This window comes from Ceratotherium simum, chromosome 17 (genome assembly GCF_057802395.1).
Source record: "Ceratotherium simum simum isolate JZ-2026a chromosome 17, ASM5780239v1, whole genome shotgun sequence".
Lineage (NCBI taxonomy): Eukaryota > Metazoa > Chordata > Mammalia > Perissodactyla > Rhinocerotidae > Ceratotherium > Ceratotherium simum.
The window spans coordinates 4333566-4354225 of NC_141916.1; the positions used below are offsets into that span (position 1 = coordinate 4333566).

General features: G+C 41.8%; 1 protein-coding gene across 9 annotated transcripts in view; it reads left to right on the forward strand.

Moving 5' to 3' along the window:
* Positions 1 to 20660, forward strand: part of GRIP1 (glutamate receptor interacting protein 1) — a 623621-nt gene that overhangs the window by 474239 nt on the left and 128722 nt on the right. For all 9 annotated transcript variants that reach the window (XM_087442057.1, XM_087442058.1, XM_087442061.1 and 6 more), the window contains 2 exons: positions 14386 to 14521; positions 16663 to 16808. In XM_087442057.1, the coding sequence (XP_087298183.1) occupies positions 14386 to 14521; positions 16663 to 16808 (282 nt within the window). The remainder of the gene's footprint in view (positions 1 to 14385; positions 14522 to 16662; positions 16809 to 20660) is intronic.

Consider the following 20660-nt stretch of genomic DNA (forward strand, 5'->3'; position numbering starts at 1 on the left):
ATTTCATACTCAGAGTGAGGCTATCAGACAGTTGAGTAAGGTGGTGTCATATATGGTGATTGAGGTACTAATGCAAAGGCCTGAGCAGAGAGGAAATAGCGATGACTCTGGTTTGTCTGCTAGTTCCTTGCTGCTCACTCTAATGGGGAGCCTTTCCCTTGGGACAAGAATATAGTTGTTTTGAGGGCCAGCACTATGGCCTAGTGGTTAAGTTCGGTGCTCTCCACCTCGGCAGCCTGGATTCGATTCCTGGGCATGGACCTTCACCAATCGTTGGCGGCCATGCTGTGGCAGCAACCCACATACAAAGTAGAGGAAGATTGGCACAGATATTAGCTCAGGGTGAATCTTCCTCAAGCCAAAAAAAAAAAAGAAGAGGAATATATTTGTTTCTCATGTGAGGCAGAAGAAAAGAGCTGGCCCAGGAGAGAAGGCTACCCTCCTTGTCAGGGTGGAGGAAGCCGAAAGCAGGATGTGGGAGCTGTCTTTGACATGGGCAGCAGAGCCTCCTCCAGTTCTGACTTCCACTGGGGTCTCAGTCGGGCTCTAATAAAACTCCGACTCTCTGCAGCAGGCTGCCCGGTTTCTCCATGGAGAGGCCACGGGGCTCCCTGATGCCTTGCCTCTTGGTATCTGCAGTGACTGCACTATTAGTTTTCCATCTGTTCCTATATTTGAAATGGATCAAGTCTCATAAAACAAGAGAAAGTCAAATCAATGCCTCTGACTTCTGTGACAAAATGAAAGGGACTGATTTACTGATTGACAGTTACCCTGATGGCTTGGAGTTGGCCTGAGGCTGCCTTAATTTTCAGCCTGTTTCTCATCTACACATTCCTGTGTCCATTGTTTAGCAATTGCTTTATGACGAGTCTGAACATTTCTGACATTCGGTTAAATGAGGAAGCAATTTCATGTACCTAAAACAGATACAAAGTTCTACTTCACAAACTGATGTTCAAGTATCAGTTTCCTAACCTATGAAATGGGAGTGTCATCCTCTTCACAGGGCTGTCCTGAAGGTTAAATTAGATGATGGATATGGGAACATTTTGAAAAGTATCAACTGCTTTAAAAGGATGGATAATCTTAAAAAGTATCAGAGATTTCTTCATCTTAATTTCTCTATCCAATCAGGTTGTCTAGCTCTGCTAGACTCATGGGTACTTAGGGGTCCACGGGAGGAGGAGGCCAAGCAAGTGTAGCTCTAAGTCCCGTTTTGCCCTAATTATTTAAGCAGTCTGATCTCTTGTTGACATTTATCCTCCCTCCATTTCCCTTTCAAGCAGAATGGGGCCCCAAGCACTGTCCTGTCAGTTATCTTTGCAGAGGCAACCGGCCCTAAGCAGTGTTAGCCCCCGATCTCGGGCACCAGCTAAGCTACCTGCCTCCCTGGTGACCAGCTCTCACTCGCTGTGATGCAGCCTCCCCTGATGTCTGTTGGTCTCAGCGTCCTCCTTCACTTCCGGAGGGTTTCTTTCTTCTCACCTACCCAGCTGGACAAGACATCTCTCTCATCCTTGTTATTCAGCTGGACTCGCAACCAGACCATCTGATCATCTAATCCTAGTCCAGTAGCTCTGGTTTTCCATCTCTAAATAGTTGTTCAACATAAGATGCTGGCCAAAAGGATATCCAAAAAGACATGCAAAAATAAAAGATTCCACTCCAACGATATCTCATTCATTTGCTAAGCAATTTTTGATATCTCTATTTCCCCAACTATTTGATGGAAATGATAGTAATACTACAAGTAAATTTCCTACTTTCACCTAAAGGAAGAACTTAAACCTCTAGATACACATCCGTAGCCTACAGCGGGCTTTCCCGGGACCACAGGTTGAACTGTTTTCCTTCAGGCTCCTGGGCCATGCTGTGGACCAGCCACACCTCATTGAAGTTATTAGCTTACACATCTGTCGCTTAGACATTTAGCATGTGAGCTGCAGAAAGGTAGAGGCTGTGGTTACCAGTCATTGAAACGCCAACCCCCAGCACACAGTCTGGCCACAGCAGATGCTCAAAAATATTTTTGGACCAAAAGAGTCCACAAGTAGCTGTAAGAATGCAGTGGACTTCTCTAGGAGAACGTTGAAGATCAGGGTAATGTCAAAGTTAGCCATGCCAATTGCTTAAGTTTAACTTGTAGAATCCAGTTTTCAATCGTGTCGACAGCTTTGAAAATGTGATGACAACCACCTACAAGGGAAAAGTCACAGATGGAGAGTTTTCCCAAAAGCAAACTGCCTGGGGCTCTCGAGGCAAGAGCAGTTACTGGAGCCCCTGCCCCCACCTCTGCTGGTCCTTACAGATTCTCAGATATAGATGTCCACCACTCGGGCCATCCTGCTCCAGAACAGGGGAGGTGACTCAACAGGCGAGGTGAGTCACTTCCCGTTTCTGATATCTCAAATAGGGTTTCATTTCGATTGTTAGATGACTGTGTAGGAGCACATGACCAACAGGTGTGGGCATTCTTTGCTCTTCCGTGAACCCTACCTGACATGCACACAGAGCGTAAAATGTCAGCCTAGCAGAGAGCTTCTCTGATCTTCACTCCAAATCTAATCCCGCTTACGATCCTCGGGTTTCTTAAGTAGAGACATGGATGGAGTCCAGGGTGTCTGTGAATTCCTCTGAAATTGGATACAGAATTTTTCTGGCGAGAGGGCCCATGGCTTTCACTAGATTCTCAAAGGAGTCTGACTCAATAAACAGTTAAATACCACTCTAATTGTTTTGTCTTCTGTTTATAACAATCAAAATACAGTAGGAGATTGGCAATCTGCAACCTGGACTTTTCCAACATCCAAATAATAATAATCATAATGATGATGGCATACCACCCCAGCTAACATGTACATTAAACACTGACCATGTGGCAAGTGCTAGAATCGGTTCCTTATACGACTTGATCACTGAATCCTTACAGCACCCTCGGGGTGGGTACTGTTATTATGCCTGTTTTAGAGACAAGGAAAATAAGACCTAGAAAAATTAAATAACTTGTTAATAAGTTATTACTATAACTTATTATAATAAATTATATTATTATTATATAATTATAATAATCACTGGGAGGCTTCATAGCAAATTTGGACAATTTAATCATTGATTTTTGGGGAAGTGGAAAACTGAAAGAATTCTAGCATTGCCATATTTTATTTTATTTTATTTATTTAATTTTTTTTTTTGTGAGGAAGACTAGCCCTGAGCTAACATCCGATGCCAATCCTCCCCTTTTTTTCTTGAGGAAGATTGGCCCTGAGCTAACATCCGTGCCCATCTTCCTCTACTTTATATGGGATGCCTACCAAGAGGTGCGTCGGTGCACGCCCGGGATCCAAACTTGCGAACCCTGGGCCGCCGCAGCGAAGCGTGCGCACTTAACCGCTTGCGCCACCAGGCCGGCCCAGCATTGCCATATTTTAAAAGCAGTGATTTTTTTCTTTAGGAGACATATGATATCGGAATCAGTTACACCAAGAGTCCACATCTCTGTTCTATCTGGTTTTTTTCAATCCTGATCTATATATCACATACTTCGGGGTTCTCAGATTTTATATGCGGTCCTGCATATTTGTATATACTCTTTCTCTTGAAGCGCTCTAAGAAACATACAGATATTAATCTAGCCCTCCCCATCACTGTGTAAGATAAATAGCGATCATAACTTTGTTTCACATGAATATTTGTGCTAGGTAATATTTATGTGCTGTACATCCCTGCCACGGATCTAACTTATGTTCTGGTGCCCAGGGGATAAGAGAAATTCGGGTACATCCCTCATGTCACCGTATAGAGGTGGAAAGTGCCAGAAGACTTTTCTCTGCTCGTCTGGGTGGCAAGAACTGAGACTGAATGTGCAGCTGTTCACCACAGAAACCCAGCTTTGATCCGGCAGCTTTGCTGAACCAGGGGATGTTAGGAGGACTTGAAATGAGCATTGGAAAAAGCATCTCTTTATTTCCTGAGGGGGATAAACTTCCTAGTGGCACCACTAAAAGTAATATACAGATAAAACTATAGTATGAGCAATAATATTCTCTCCACAAGTAATACACAGATACAGCTATAGTATTCTGGTGTGAGCCTCAATCCCCCGGACTAAGGCAATGGTAAAACGTAATCAACCAAGGAAGCTTAGGGAAATAACTCTGTCTGCCCCTGTTCAGATTCTCCTCCTTTATCAATTTTTTTTTTTTTGTGAGGAAGATCAGCCCTCAGCTAACATCCATGCTAATCCTCCTCTTTTTGCTGAGGGAGACCGGCTCTGAGCTAACGTCTATTGCCAGTCCTCCTCCTTTTTTTCCCCAAAGCCCGAGTAGATAGTTGTATGTCATAGTTGCACATCCTTCTAGTTGCTGTACGTGGGACGCGGCCTCAGCACGGCCGGAGAAGCGGTGCGTCAGTGCGCGCCTGGGATCTGAACCCGGGCCGCCAGTAGCAGAGTGCATGCACTTAACCGCTAAGCCACTGGGCCTGCCCTCCTTTATCATTTTGCTGCCGCATCATCCAGCAATAATTCTGTTTGCCACACGCCAATGCTCATCGCCCCATCATGATTCCCTGTGTTAGGACTGGTGTGCTCCTTCACTCAGCAGTTACCAGGGAGCACCTGCCCATGTGCCCAGCACCGTTCTAGGCACTGGAGTGACAGAAGGGAACAAAACACCATCTCTGTCACTGGCAATTGAAAATTTTCGACTTATTGTAAAGGGTTTTCATCAACGGTATTTCTATTTTACTGTTTATGATATTTTTTAAAAATCTATGTAGTTAATGGAACTTCAAGTAGTGAAGAACTTCACCAATGCCTGTTTTGCTGAACATGCCTATAGCAGTTGCTTTGACAATGCCTTTTCTCTTTGTATGTTACAGCTGTGGGGTGAGGGTCTGACAGAGCACTGACTTTGTTTGGGGTGTGATGAACACTATCCTAAGATGAGATTTTTCCCTGGTATTTAAACCTCATTTGGTTTCTCTCTATATGACATTAGATCATGTGACTGCCACCTCCTCAATCAGTCACACAAACTTCCTCTCGTTTTCCAGATTCCCCTTCTAAGTGACGGACATCAACATCCCCACTCAAATGAGGTCCTCTTGTCTCTCACAGTTCCTCGAGTCCCACACACTAATTTGTCTCTAATTCAGGGCAGTTCTTCCTCGATATACCTGGAGTCGTGCCATCCACAGAGCTACTGACGGATTTCAATCTCTCACGTGTTGCCTACCTGTCTCCCAAAATCTACCTGCCCTTGTTGCCTTGGCATCTGTCTACACTCCAGTTCTTAGCTTCCCTTGCAGTTAGGTGTGGACATGGGGCAAGTTCTCGCCCTTGGGATGTGAACAGAAGCAGGCCAGTGGTGGCTCTGAAGAGAGCTCTCTTTCCCCTTCCACCAGGTGAAAGTAGGCAGGATAAAGACCTAGGGCAGCAGTTTCCAAACTATCTCAGTTCAGAGAGCCCTTGTGTCTCAGTAATTTTTTCACAGCACCTCTAGGTCAAATGAAATATCAATAGGTCCATTTATTAAGTGGTTAGATCCAAACAACAAAGTACATATTGTATCCTAACCACTTAGTAGCCATTTGAAAAAAAATAATACATGTAAATTGAAAGAACCACAGGTACTTAGTAATGGTGTGTGTGTGCTTGTTGGCCATTGCACGACCCCTCAAACCTTCCAATCAAATGAACATTGACAACCTCATTTGCTCTTCTGCGTTGATTTTCACGTGGAACTTTCGTTTTATGACGGCAACCACCAAAAACTCAGCTTTGGAAAGACAGGGCATCAACAAGAGCAACGTAGTGTGATCTAATGTTGAACAAAACTACCTCCAGCTAGTAGGTAGTGTTGTGTCCAACAGATATCCTGTATGGCTGTATTTCCCTCAAAAATTTACAATGGTCCTTGGGGTCCTGTGAGTTCACTGTGGAACCTTGCGGCGCCTTAGTGCACAGTTGGAAACCCGAGCTCTAGGGGATGGCAGAGTCACAAAATGGAACAGAGTGTAGATCCCTGAATCTCTGTGTGGGGAGGGCTGACTGCTGATCAGCGACACACACCTCAGCCTCACGTATGAGCAGAATAAACTTCTGTTGTGGTCAAGCCATTATTCATTTTGGATTTGTTAACACAACTTCACCTAACTTAATTATTACAATAGATTACTGCAGTGGCCTTCTAATGGTTCTCCTTGACCCAAATGCAATGCCTTTCTCTCCAACACTTTCTGTCATCACTACCAAATCCACTGCTTTACACTAATCACAGGCGAACCTTTCCTAAAATGCAAATCTGAGCATTTCCTGTGTTTGCTTCCTGGTCTGTTTTTCAGCAATCTCTCCTCATGCACTAAACCCAAAATCAATGTCTCTCAATCTTGACTACGTGTTAGAATCACCTGGGGAGCTTTAAAAAAGACCAGTGCCCAGGAAACCCACCTGCAGGGATTTTCATCTAATTGAAGTGGACCAATTCCTTCAAGAGCAGAAACTGCTACAATTCACTCAAAATAAAGTAGATAATTTTAATACCCCTGTAACTATTAAGAAAATTAAAATTGTAATGTAAAAACTCCAAAAAAAAAAAAGAAATATCCAGACCCAAATGGCTTCATTGGAAAATTACACCAAAAGTTTAAAAAGAATAAACACCACTTCTACATACTCTCTCCCAGAAAATAGAAGAGGAAGGAATGTATTTTCCAATTCATTTTGTGAAGCTAGTATTATTACCCTGCTACCAAAACCAAAGATAGTACAAGAAGAGAACTACAGATTATATCCCTCGTGAATATAGATTTTTAAAAAAATCCTTAACAAAATATTAGCAAATAAAATTCAGCAATATATAAAACATTATATACCATGAGCAAGTGGAGTTTATTTTAAGGATGCAGGATTGGTTCAATGTTAGAAAATCAATTAATGTAATCCACTATCTTATCAGACTAAAGAAGAAGAATCATATGTCATATCAATCAATCAATGCAAAACAATTTGGCAAAATTCAACTTCATTCGCGATAAAAACTCTCAGGAAAATGGAAATAGTGGGGAACTTTCTCAACTTGATAGAAAACACCTACAAAAAACCTAGAGCTCACATAATACTTAATGATGCAACACTGAATGCTTTTCCCCTCATATAGAGAACAAGGCAAGGATGTTCACTCTCGCCACTCTTATTCAACATCATGCTGGAAGTTCTAGCCTGTGCTCTATGCAAGAAAGGGAAATAAAAGGCATATAGATTGGAAACGAAGAAATAAAACTGTCCCTTTTTGCAGATGGCATGATTGTCTGCGTAGAAAACCCTAAGGAATCTACAAAAACCTAGAACTATTAAGTAAGTTCAGCAAGGCCACAAGTTACAAGCTAAATATACAAAATCAATTGTATATCTATATACTAGCAATGAAGACATGTACGTTGAAATTAATAATACAATACCATTTGCAATTGTTCCGCCAAAATGAAATACTTCCATGTAAAACTAGCAAAACATGTATGGGACTTATATGCTGAAAACTACAAAATGCTGATGAAAGAAATCAAAGAAGGTCTTACACAATTGGAGAGACTTCGTGTTCATGGATTTGAAGACTCAACATGGTAAAGATGTCTGTTCTTTCCAAGTTGATGTACAGGTTTAATGCAAATTTTATCAAAATCCCATCAAATTTTTTGTAGATATAGACAAGATTATTCTAAAATTTATATAGAAAGAGAAAGGAACTAGAATAGCTGAAATAATTTTTAAGAAGAAGAATAAAGTGGGAGGAATCAGTCTACCCAATTTGAAGACTTATGATATAGTTACAGTAATAAAGACCGTGGTATCTGTGGAGGGATGGACACGTAGATCAATGGACAAAATAGAGAACCCAGACAGACCCACACAAACATGCCCAACTGATTTTGACAAGGTGAAAAAGTGATTCAGTGGAGGAAAGACAACCTCTTCAACAAATGGTGCTGGAGCGATTGGACGTCCATAGGCCTCCCAAAATATATATGAACCTTGACCAAGTCACACACCTTATGTAAAAATTAATTCAAAATGGATCACAGACTGAAATGTAAAACATAATATTATAGAACTTTTAGAAACTGCAGAAAAGACAGGAGAAAATTGTCAGGATCTAGGACTCAGGAGACAGTTCTTAGACTTGACAACAGCATGATCCATAAGAGGAAAAACTGATTAATTAGACTTCATCAAAATTAAGAACATTTGCTCTGCAGAAGACCTTGTTAAGGGGATGAAAAGAAAACCTACAGACTGGGAGAAAATATTTGCAAATTTGTGTATTCAACAGAGGACTGGTATCTAGAATATGTAAGCAACTCTCAAAACTCAACAGTAAAAAACAAATAATCTAATTAGAAAATGGGGAAAAGACATTTCACCAAAAAGGATATGCAGATGGCAAATAAGTGCACACAAAAAAATGTTCAACCTTTCTCATTAGGGAAATGGCTGAAATTACCCCAAAATTAAACCTACAATTAGATGTCACTGACACTTAGCAGAATGGCTAAAATCAAAAATAGTGACAACATCGAGGAGTGGTGAGGATGGAGAGAAACTGGATCATTCATACACTGCTGAGGGGAATGTAAATGTAAATGGTACAGCTCCCATGGAAAACAATTTGGCAGTTTATTAAAAACTAAATATGCAACTACCATGTGACCGAGAAGTTGAACTCTTGGGTGTTATCCCAGAGCAGTGAATACTTATGTCACACAAAAACCTGTACATGAATGTTTATAGCAGCTTTGCTCACAATAGCCCCAAACTGGAAACAACCAACACGTCCTTCAGGAGGCAAATGGTTAAACTGTGGTATGTCTACACCATGGACTACTACTCAACAAGTAAAAGAAACAAACTATTGCTACACACCACAACTTGGATGAATCGCCAGAAAATTATGCTGAATGGAAAAAATCAGCCATCAAGGTTTCACACTGTATGATTCATTTATTTAACATTCTTAAAATGACAAAGTTCTAAACACAGACAATAGGTTGGAGATTGCCAGGTGTTAGGGAAGAGGGTGAGGTAGGAGGGAAGTGGGTGTGGCTATAGTGGGTAATATGAGGGATCCTTTGGTGATGGAATGTTCTGTAACTTGACTGCGTCAATGTCAATATCCTGCCTGTGATATATTGTATTATAGTTTTGCAAGATGTTACCCTAGGGAAAACAGGCAAAGAGTACGAGGGATCTTTCTGTACTGTTTCTTACACCTGCATGGGAGTCGACAGTTATCTCACAATTAAATGTTTAATTAAAAAAAGAAAACCATTTCCATCAGTGGGTATTCTGATTGATCTGGTGTGGGGTGGGCCCAGGCAATAGTGTTTTAAAAGCTCCCCAGGTGGTTCTAACGTGCAGCCAGAATTGAGAAAGTGCAAACTGAACTGATGGATTTGCTCTTCATAGAACCTGTGTAATCGCCTGCCGTTTATGGTTCCTCTGCCTTCAACACTCACTCCCAATTTGCTGAGCTGAGGCTGTCTTCAGACTTACCTCAGGGATAACTCCTCCAAGGAACCCTCCAGAGCACGACTTTCCTGGTCTGATAGGGATCCTCCAGATGGCCTTATCACTCTTCGCTGTAATCATCACTTTCTGTCTCTCCTCTTTCAGCAACTGTTGTTACAGTTGTTCGCTTTGTGATCTCTGTTCATTTAGCCCCTGAATTTTAGGAACCTTCCAGAAATTAGAGGTAACACCTCTTTTCTGGTCTAATCCTAATTATACTTTTTAAATAGGCAGTAAGGCAGGAATTTCTAGACACCAAGAGTTTCACAGAACAAAATGAAATTATTATGCTGTACCTTGTTTTTCCGTGTAAAACTGTTACAAAACGCTAGGATGATCTCAAATGGGTTCTGAATGCCCTGCGCCTATGATGCTTTTCTTTTCTTTCTTTCTCTCTTTTTTTTTTTTTGTATAGCAAAGATCCAGACTTTGACCACCATTTGGGGGGCAAACACAGAGGCTTTGCCAGCCTGCCACCTCACGCCTCTGCTTCAAGGGTGTCTGGTTCTTTTTATAATCTCTCTTGGGGGGGATAGGATGGGTAGTGTCACATCCGGTCCTAACTGCATCACCTGGTTCAGGGAGGCTGCATGGGCACGCTCTCTCTGTTCTTTCACAGCAACGTTACACAGCAAGCTGGCATACTTTGGGAACACAGTTTTTCACAGAATCTTTGCAACAATGCATGTTTCCTTTTTGCAATAATATAAAATATATCTTGTACCAAAAAAATCCTATTGGCATTTTTACTGATGTTGTGAACTTCACGCATTATTTTAGGGAGAATTGACGTATTTTTGATGTTGGGTTATGCTCTCCACTGGAATATTAGTTTCCAGGTGGCAGGGATTTTCTCTGTTCTGTTCAGCTCTGTATCTTTAAAGCCTAGAACAGTCCCCAGCACGTAGTCAGTGCTTGGTTTTTATTGAATGGATGAATGAGTTGCCTTTCCATTTGTTCTGATCTCATGTCCCTCAGAAGTGTTTTAAAGTTTTCTTCATATAGATTTTGCACATTTTTCATTAAATTTTTTCTTAGGGGTTTTACTTTGGGGCTATTATAAATGGGGTTTTTTCTTCTATGATAACTTCTAACTGGTTGTTGTTTGTTTATATAAAGGCTATGGTTTTCTGCTTGTTAATTTTGTAACCATCTATGTTATTTCATTTTCTTATTTGTTTTCATAATTCTCTTGCTTTCACCAGGCATCATTGTTACTTTTCTTGAAACTTCCTGGAGGTCCTGGCCCTGTGGCCAAGTGGTTAAAGTTCTGTGTGCTCCGCTTCAGCAGCCCAGGTTTGCGGATTCGGATGCCGGGCGCAGGCCTGCTCCACTCACTGGCCATGCTATGGTGGTGTCCCACATACAAAATAAAAACAGAGGAAGATTGGCACAGATGTTAGCTCAGAGCAAATCTTCCCCACCAAAAAAAAAAAAAACTTTCTGGAGTTCAGTAATTAAGAGGATTGAATTACAAACCCAAGGAAAAACAGCAAACAACTAAATCCCATCCTGTCAATGAGATTCTTGTTGGTTCTGTTGAGTGAGGACTGGTACAGATGTCAACCTGCAATTTCTTTTCTAAGATAATTAAATAGGATGATTAAGGAAAACGTCAAGTCCAGAACCATCTTGTTCCTTGCTGGTTGGGCATCATCTGTTCCCTGTGCTGCTTGCTAATTTGGAGAAAGTACAATCTTTGCCTGTGGTCCTCTTCATTTGGGGAGGGCTGTTTGCAATTTAAATCACAAAGAAAGAAATTGTCATTGCGTATTGACTTGCCCAAGTTCCACTGTTCACTGCAGGGCTTCATTCCTGTAAGCCTTGATATATAGATAAACTCATGCAAATGAATGCATCTGTCTCCATTTCTCTTTGCCATTAGATCATTATGCAGACATTAAACACCAAAAAAGACATAAAATGATTGATTAGTCTAGTGGAGAGTGCAGGTTAGCAGAAAGCAAACTCCAGAAGCATGTTCCTCCCTCTCCTGATTGCTTCTTTCTCCTACTCTCTTCGGAAACCCTCATGAAAGATTTAGTCCATCCTTCAGGGACCTGAGATACATATTGGCAGTTAACATTCTTGTGATTCAGCGCATTTTCTGCAACAATATCCTATCTTTACTCCTGAGTTTTCCCTAATTTAGATTTCTCCTTTGGTCTGTTCCGCTCAGCTAATCCTGATCAATAAATGCAGATAGATTAGACAGAAGACAAAATTGTGAAATAAATGTGGCATTTGGAACAGCAAGCCTGCAGTTTACTTTGTTGCCAGGACTGTCTCCTCTGAGGCCACCTTCCCCACCACCCACACTGTGGCATGGTGGTCTCAGACTCATTTGCCTCTGTGACTAGGCTGTAAGCATCTCTGACTTTTCCCATCTTTGAGTTTCATTGTCTGGCTGCTCATAGTAGGCACTCAATAAATGCTTGAATCAATAAATGCGCAAATTACTCAGTTACCTGGTGCATGAATATTTTCTTTCGTGTTATTAAAACTAGCTCTTGGGGAAAGATTTGAAATATTTTTAAACAAGAGAGTAACTGACTATTACCTGTTTAAAAAGTAGCCCAGATAGATTTATATTTTAACAGAGATCAAATTAAACTAAAGGAATTGAGCTTTTCTGGATTTTCAAGATTCAGCCAGAAGCCTGGGATAAATGCTTAAATATACAGAATCAATTCTACATAGTTAAAGAAAATGCAAAGAATTCTTTTGTTGAGCAAAATTGTTAAACACATTACCTCTCTGTAATCTGAATAGTCATCATCTATAATGCAATATTTGTTACTTTATTAACCTTATTTTATTTATTTTTTTTTTTTTTGTGAGGATGATCAGCCCTGAGCTAACATCCGTTGCCAATCCTCCTCTTTTTGCTGAGAAAGATCATCCCTGGGCTAACATTCGTGCCCATCTTCCTCTACTTTATATGTGGGACGCTGCCACAGCATGGCTTGATAAGTGGTGCGTAGGTCCACACCCAAGATGCAAACCTACGAACCCCCGGCCGCCAAAGCGGAGCACGTGAACTTAAGCACTAGGCCACTGGACCAGCCCCCCAACCTTTTTTTAATAATTTATACCCAGCATTCTGCCAAGAAAGACTTATAAGGGTTGTTTCTTAAGTGGACCTCTTCAAATATTAGTTAGGCCCACGTATGTTTCTATGGGATATAGAGGAGGTTGTTTTGCTCTGTTTTAGGGGGCACAGGTGAAATGCACGTGGTGGTGGACTTTAATTACAGATGCTTCTGGTACATGATGTAAAAGGCCCTGTGCTTTTATGCACTTGACGAGAATTTTGATTCTTGAATTTCAGTCATTATTTGGTCTCTCATACAAAATGTAGTCAATGAAGCTGACATCATCCACACTCATAGACTCTTCCTTGGCTTCTGCTGTAAAGGGCAGTAACGACTCACGTGTGCAGTGTTGTGGAACTGCCGTGAAGAAGAAGGAATGCTGGGGTGCCCAGGGCCCAGGACTGGGCAGTCTGGAAAGCCCGGCCTGGAATGACATTCTGTACGTCACTGAGGAAATCAGGGGCCTGCCCCCACCTCCTGCCTCCTTCCCCGGGTACTCTGTTTTCCTTACCAGACCAGAGGAGAGATTATTTCCTTCCCTACATGATTTGATTTTTTTCATTGGGTAGTAGGGTAGTATACCAGCAGCAACAATTTAAAAACCTTTATGATAAGCATTCATATAGATTTCTGAAATGATCATTAACTCCGTTATGTATAATTCAGGAAAGGGCAGAAGTGTACAAGTAATCTCTTTGGTTTTTTGATTTTGAAAAAGAAAATCTGTTTTTTGCATTTTAATAGGAGTGTCTTTGATGTCCTAGAAGTTCATAACTCCTGAAATTCATAACCTGATTCAGGAGGAACTGGAAAACTGTCCAATTTCCCCAGTTTTCCTACCTGGAAAGTGTATATGCTGAGGGGGGATAACATAACAGAGAATTTTAAAACAGTGTTTATCATAATTAGCCTCTAGATAGGTAAATGTTGACTCTACTTATTTTTATTTCTGAAAGGAAGGCTATTAAAGTGTTCTTACCTTCTGTTGTGCCTAAAAGCAAAAGATTTGGGTTCCCTCTTAGCGTATAGACATTATCCCCACAAGAGCTGTGAGATCTTAAAATTTTGAAAGTGGAGAGTGAGGGATTTACAGGAGTTACCTGGGGATTCTGAGGACCAGCCCCGACTTACCGTATTGTGACACATTCCCTAAGAAATGAAGTGAGTTGTTACATGAAGCCATTGTACTTTGTTTTCTGAAAGACAAAAAAGAAAAGTAGAGAGTCAATAAGATTTTTCTCAAGCCCGTGGAAAGCTCTCTTCTCTTGAGTTGGTTGGCTTCCTCAGCTGAAATGTGCTGGGAACTTAGAGTTGGCTGCTGCAGTGTCTGCATTTGTATTATTATTTTCTAGCCCCTTATCTTACAACTCTCAGTTTGTTCTCTTTGGAGTTACAAGGAGAGAAACCAGAGAAGGTCACTTGAGAATGGCAGCAAACAAAGGGCGAATATTATCATTTGTACATAAGCCGTGTTGGACTCTTTATTGTGAACTACCCCACGGGTACCCATTTTAATAATCTGTAATGGAATATCTGCTCAGCTTTATCTACATGCACATCCTTATGAGATCCTCTGCAAACTGCAATGGAAAAGAGGCCACAGATCTTTTCTGATAAAAGAAAAAGTGGGAAGAGTTTGTGGGGAAGAATCACTTCACAAACACACCAAACAGCATCTTGTGCTTCTGTTCTCATTTCATAAGGCCAATGCTTGTCTCTTCACAGAGGAGTTCAAGGGCTCCACTGTGGTTGAGCTGATGAAGAAGGAAGGCACGACCCTCGGGCTGACGGTATCGGGCGGAGTCGATAAGGATGGCAAGCCTCGAGTGTCAAATCTGCGGCAAGGAGGAATTGCTGCCAGGTAACCGCCTCCCGGGAAAAAGAAGCAAATGCACTCGGGGTGTGATTAATGCAAATATTAAAGCTCCATCCGAAAAGGTCAGTAATAAATAAATGACAGCTGCCGTCTGCCGGGCGGGAGCACAGTGGGGCATCTTTCAGAAGTGTGGCTTTTCTGGCCTCTGCCAAAGTCACCAGGGAGATCTCGTGTCATCTCAGGAGCAGCCAGGCCCTCATAAAATTTTAATTTTAAAACTCCTGCATGGCTATCATCCCCAAATGTGCCACTGCACGGCAGACAGGCTGCAGTGGGCTGAGACACTCCAATGGTCTAAATGTGGGCAGATGACCCATATAATGTGTAGGGGGGACCTGCCAGAGAGGAACTTGGCTAGCCTGGAAAGAGGGAGAGGCCCAGCTGCACATTTCTAAGTGACGATTTTGCTTGTCCCACATCTCCTCCACTTTTCTACTTGTAAGACTTTCCTTTTCATCAAGACAAGGATGTGGTTTCCAAAAAGATAGAAGGCTTAGATGAGGTCTCATTTTGTCCGCGTTCCAATGAACTGCAAATTGCACTGGTTATTGCCAAAGGCACCGTGTCCTGGATGCTTGGCAAGGGTGGGCTTGCTTTATGGACGGATTCTAAATTTACCTCAGAAAGAGGTTTTGTTAGAAGTGAGGTAATGTACCTTAAATCCTGGACACCAATATTCTTGCCCACATAATCACAAATTTTTTTAAGTTTTACGGTTCTTGACTTATAAAGTGTCATCTGAAATAGTGATGACTTTTGATGATCAACCTGTGTGTACAATTTATGAACGTAATCCAATTGATTGCTCCATGATCCAAAATATTGTTTGTAAAACAGGCTGATGTCAACACAAGCACCTTAATCTCCTTTCTTTGTGGGGCTTTTAACAGACTTCTTTCCACACCCGCAGCCTCTTTTATTTTATAACAGTTGTGGGCTTCATGTCTCCAGAGCGTCTTCACATGTAGCTCTTGAAGCAAGTATGAATAGAGGGAAAAAGCCATTTTCAGTTGTATTGATGCTGTAATTAAAGTCGTGCTCTGCCTTGTGTATTGAGTATTATCAATCCCCAAATAGTCATTGTCTCAGGCACTACCATTTACAGGGAGTCACCCAAAATAATTAGGTACGATCCCTACCCAAAGGGGGCTTATAATCTATTAGCGGAGATAAAGTATAAAAACCTGAAAAGTTTGAGAGCAGTAATAGCGTTGCATAGTAGTAAAGAGCAGCAACATAAGAGTTGTCACAAAGCATTAAGTTGCCTGACGAGTGTCAGACACCTGGGTGAGTGACAGCATGTACTGTAGGCTGGAGCAGATGAGGAAGGCCCCCAAAGAGGAATGGCTGGAGCTGGACTTCTATAGAATAAATGGATCAGGTCTTTCTGTTTCGGGAGGAAAGAAGATTCTTGAAGGTCCTCATCAGTGACATGAATTTTAAGCCCTGTCATTGGTCTTGCTGCCTGCTCTCGGTTTAGAAGCAGAGCTTGACTAAAAGCCCAAAAGTAGCCAAGGTTCTATTATGGTGATGAAGAGAGATGAGAATGTTACTGAAACCCAGTAATTTCTTCTTCACCAGTACTCTTTCCTATCAGTCCTGCTGTAACCAATCAATAGCAAAATAAGCTGACCCTTTCCGTGGCCCTGGGCAAACTCCCAGCGAAGATAGTGAAAGCTGTGAAATGTCCAAAAGGCAGGTGGCAAAAATGAGAGGGAATGAGAAGAAAGAAAAGGTTCTGGTGTGTCTGGAATCTGGATACTCTTCCCCCAGAGGACCAACTCTTTGTGGGCAGAGCAACTAAAAGATTTTTCTCTGTCTTGTTCTGTGCTGCTCTTTAAGAATAAAAGAGGCAAAGGGTTAGGAAAAAGTCGGAGACAGCAGCAGAGCCAGCACAGCCTTTGCAAGTGTAACAGTCAGCATGACTACAAGGGATCCATTGATCTCTCGTCCGCCCTCGGCTCTGCGCCTCCTCTTAGGGGCCAGCCCTTCCTAGGAGGCGGGAACTTCTGTTCTCCTGTCGGCTCCTGGGCTTGCAACTTATCCATGAAGGGAAACTGGAAAATACAGTCCCACTGGCCTGTGGAGAGGATGGGTCCACTGAAGCGACGTTCTCTGTTTTGCAGAAGTGATCAGCTGGATGTGGGTGACTACATCAAAGCAGTGAATGGGATCAATCTGGCCAAATTCCGCCATGACGAGATCATCAGCTTGCTGAAGAATGTTGGGGAGAGAGTGGTTCTTGAAGTCGAGTATGAGCTGCCTCCCGTCTGTAAGTAACCACAACTCAGGGGCAGGACACCTGCACCACGGTTTTGCCTAAAACAATTGGCTTCTCACTTTTTTCTCTTTTGCCATCATTGTCTCACTACAGGAATGACAGAGCATGGTTTTTTGATATTTAAAAATTACTTAAATTGATAAACTTATAGCCTACCCAGAAAGCATTAAAAAGAACACAGCAATGAAATCATATAGGGCTCATGTTCAGTTAAAGTGGTCTGTGAACATCATATTTGCACTTAAGCTATTTTAGTAAACAATCAACGTGTTTCTACGTTCTAAGCATTAAATACCACCCAGGCTCTGTTCTTAGTGACTAGGTGTAGGAAGAGCACATTTAACATGTTTTATATTGATTCTTGTATAGTTACCTTAATTTCTGAAGCATGAAAATAGATTCAGAATAGGTATTATCAAGTAATGATAATAGTAGTAATGAAAAGAGCAGCCCACACATTTTGAGAGCTTACTAAATGTCTGGCATTGTAAGGAACCTGACTTACATTGATACACTTAAATTCTCAGCACAAAGAGACTCAGCAGAGCAGAGCCGAACTGTGGTGTCAGATAGCCAGGTTCAAATCCCAGGTCCACCTTTTACTAGCTACCTGCCTTTGAGAAAGTTACTTAAGCTTTCTGTCTCTCAGTTTCCACATCTGGAAAATGGGAATAATATTAGTTTCTACTCATGGATCTGTTATGAAGATTAAATGAGTTAGTATTTGTAAACCACTTAGAACAATCCCTAGCACTATAAAAATTTTTGATCAATAATAAATACACAAATCAATCAATACCACAAAAGAGGCATTATTATCACTATTATTCTCATTTTACAGAGGCTCAAGTTAAGTGTCTTTCCCAAATTAGTAGGCAGCATAGCCAGTGTCTGAACCCAGGCTCCTGACTCCAAAGTCCATGGGCTTGTTCATTGTGAGGGATGCTGTGTGCGATGTGTTACTGCTGCCCTGCACTTAAGCTGTGCTGTCCTGCCACCACCTCTCCTGTTATAGAGCTATTAACGGACGCTACCCTGGGAAAGCCCTTTGCTCTTCTGTACTGGTGAGAACTCAGACTGATTATTAGTAGTTGATAATAATTCATTTGTTTAGCAATGACTTATTGAGCATTTACTGTGTTCTAGCCACCACTAGGTACATCAGTGGATTTACATTCTAGCAGGGGAAGACAGATAATAACATAAAACCACAATAAATAAGTAAATTATGTAGTATGAATGCCGTGGGAAAAAGGAAGGAGAGGGATTGGGAGTGCTGCGATGGGGGCGGGATTACAATTTTAAACAGGGTGGTTAGGAACAGCTTCATTGAGAAAGTGGCATTACTCCATGACTTGAAAGAGCTGAGGAAGTTGGCTATATGGATTTCTGGGGGAAGAGAATTCTAGAAAGAAGGAATAGGCAGTGCTAAACTCAAAAGGGAGGAATATATCTGGGGTTGTTCTAGAAACATTAAGAAGGGCGGTGTGGCTGGAGCAGAGTCAGCATGAAGAGAAATAGGAGAGGTGGTCAGAAATGTCAAGAATGGGGTGTCCGTATAGGCCATTGGAAGGACCGTAAGTTTTGCTCTGAATAATGCAGGAAGGCCTTGTATGGCTGGGGCGGAAGAGTGACATGACCTGATTTATGTTTTCAAAGGCTCCGCCTGGCTGCTGTGTTGAGAACAGACTGCAGGGGGCAGGGGTAGAAGTGGGGAGACCAGTTGGGGGCTATTGCAGTGATCCAGGGGAGAGACGGTGGTGGAGACGGAGAAAAGCAGTCACCTTCTCCACCTGTTTTGAAGACGGAGCCAACAGGGTTTCCTGATGGATTCGGTATGAGTTGTGCAGAAGCAGAGGAGTCAAAGGTCACCCGAGATGTGGAGCCTAAGCAACTGGAACGATGGGGTTCCGTTAACGGGGGTGGGCAAGAGCTGATTCGTGAGGGGAAGACCAGAAGTTCATTGTTTGAGGAGCTGCGGTTGAGCTGCCTATTTACCGTGCAAACAGGAAATGTTAAGAGCTGGAGAAATGGTTTGGAGTTTGGGAGAAAGATCTGGACTTGGACTGGAAATGTAAAGTTAAGAGTAATGGGGATATAAATGGTGTGTGAAGCTTTGGGGCCAGAGGACAGCACTCAGGGACTCAGTGTACATAAGCGATCACGAGTTCGTGTTCTTAACATAGAATCTAACACCGAAGATCTAATGGTGATTTTATAACAAAATCAATTGAAGTCTGTGTTCAGAATCCTTGCTACAATGCTTTTCATTTTCACCAAGTGTAGGCAGGGACATAGAGTGTTGAGAGCTTGGACTGTGTCACTAGTTAATTGTCAGCTTAGCTCCTTTCTAGCTTTGTGACCTCGGGCACCTTACCTAAGTTCTCAGAGCCTCAGGTTCTCACCTGAAAATGGCTATAATACATGCAGGATTTCTGTAAGAATTCAAGGCTATAATCATGTAAAGAATTTAGGTCATTATCGGGTACTTGATCAGTCATGGTGCGTGTTAGCCATTATTACAAGTATTATTATTATTATTACACCGAAAGTACTGTGTTTTCTTGACCTTTAAAAGAGTGAGTTTGTTTTGAAATCATTCTCTCAGGCCATTGCCAAGGAGTGAAGAGAAGCCAAGTATCTAGAGCTAATGCTCTTTATTGAGCATTTTTATTCCACTGGGGATATGAAAATCAATAAAACACAGCCTCTTCCTAAGAGGAACTCTTAGTATAGCTTTCAGGGCAAAGGCCTGTAGTAGAGATTTGCTGAGGTGTGGATGAGCCAGAGCTGGGGTTTCTGGGAAGATGGAAGGATGTTATGCAGTTCCAGTAGGAAAAGGAACATTCCGGGCAGAGAGTAGAGGAAGAAGGTAAGAGATAACCCAGTGCACAGGTTAAACTATAAACAGACACAGGGAAAGATGGAGAGGGATGAGGCCAGAGAGGTAAACAGGAACGAAGCTACAGAGGGCCTTGTGAGCCATTTTGGTGGAGCTAGGATGGTGTCAAGTGGGCAGTAAGGAGCCTTTAAGGCTTTTAAAGCCAAGGAGCAACGTCATCAGATCTGAGTTTTTAGACTTAACATTTTAAGAAGCCAAATGGAGAATAGTTCAGAAACTATAAGCCCGAGGCTGTTACAATTTTCCAAAAGAGAGGTGATATCCTGGATAAATATAGCATTAGTAGGGTTAAAGAGGAGAGAGTGGATATCAGAAATATTCACGGGTTAAAACCTATCTCATGACTTGGTGATTATACCAGCTTTTCCTTCCTCACACAGTAAAGCTAATGGAAAAATGGAAAAATATTTTTAAACACGAAAGTGTTAATTTTGTGGTAGAAATCAGATAGAAGAGGTCTATTCTCCAAGGATTATCACTGTCTCTTTCTATTATGTTTGGATAAATTAATAAGATCTTTGAGTTCAGGGAGGTTGAAGGGATTAATAAGCCTGCCCTTCACTTAGCTCAGACAGGGAGAGCAGGAGCAAGCTGCCAGCAGCGAGGTCCTGGGAAGAGAGCTGATGGCTGAAAGACAGCCCAGGTGGGGACTGGTAACTCTCTCAAGAATTACAGCAATTTGAGGCTCAGCCAACCCCAGAGTCCAGAAAGACGTGAAGGAAGGGTGTGTGTGTGTGTGTGTGTGTGTGTGTGTGTGTGTGAGATCTGATAGAGGAAGAATGGAACTTGGACCTTGGGCAAGCCATTTACGTTTTCTGAGATTCAATTTCTTTATGAAAATGAAATGATCGATCTACATGAGCTCTAAAGTTCTTTTTTGACTGTAAAATTATGTGGTGTTTTGAGATTGTATTTAGAGAGAATATTATATAATCCTCATC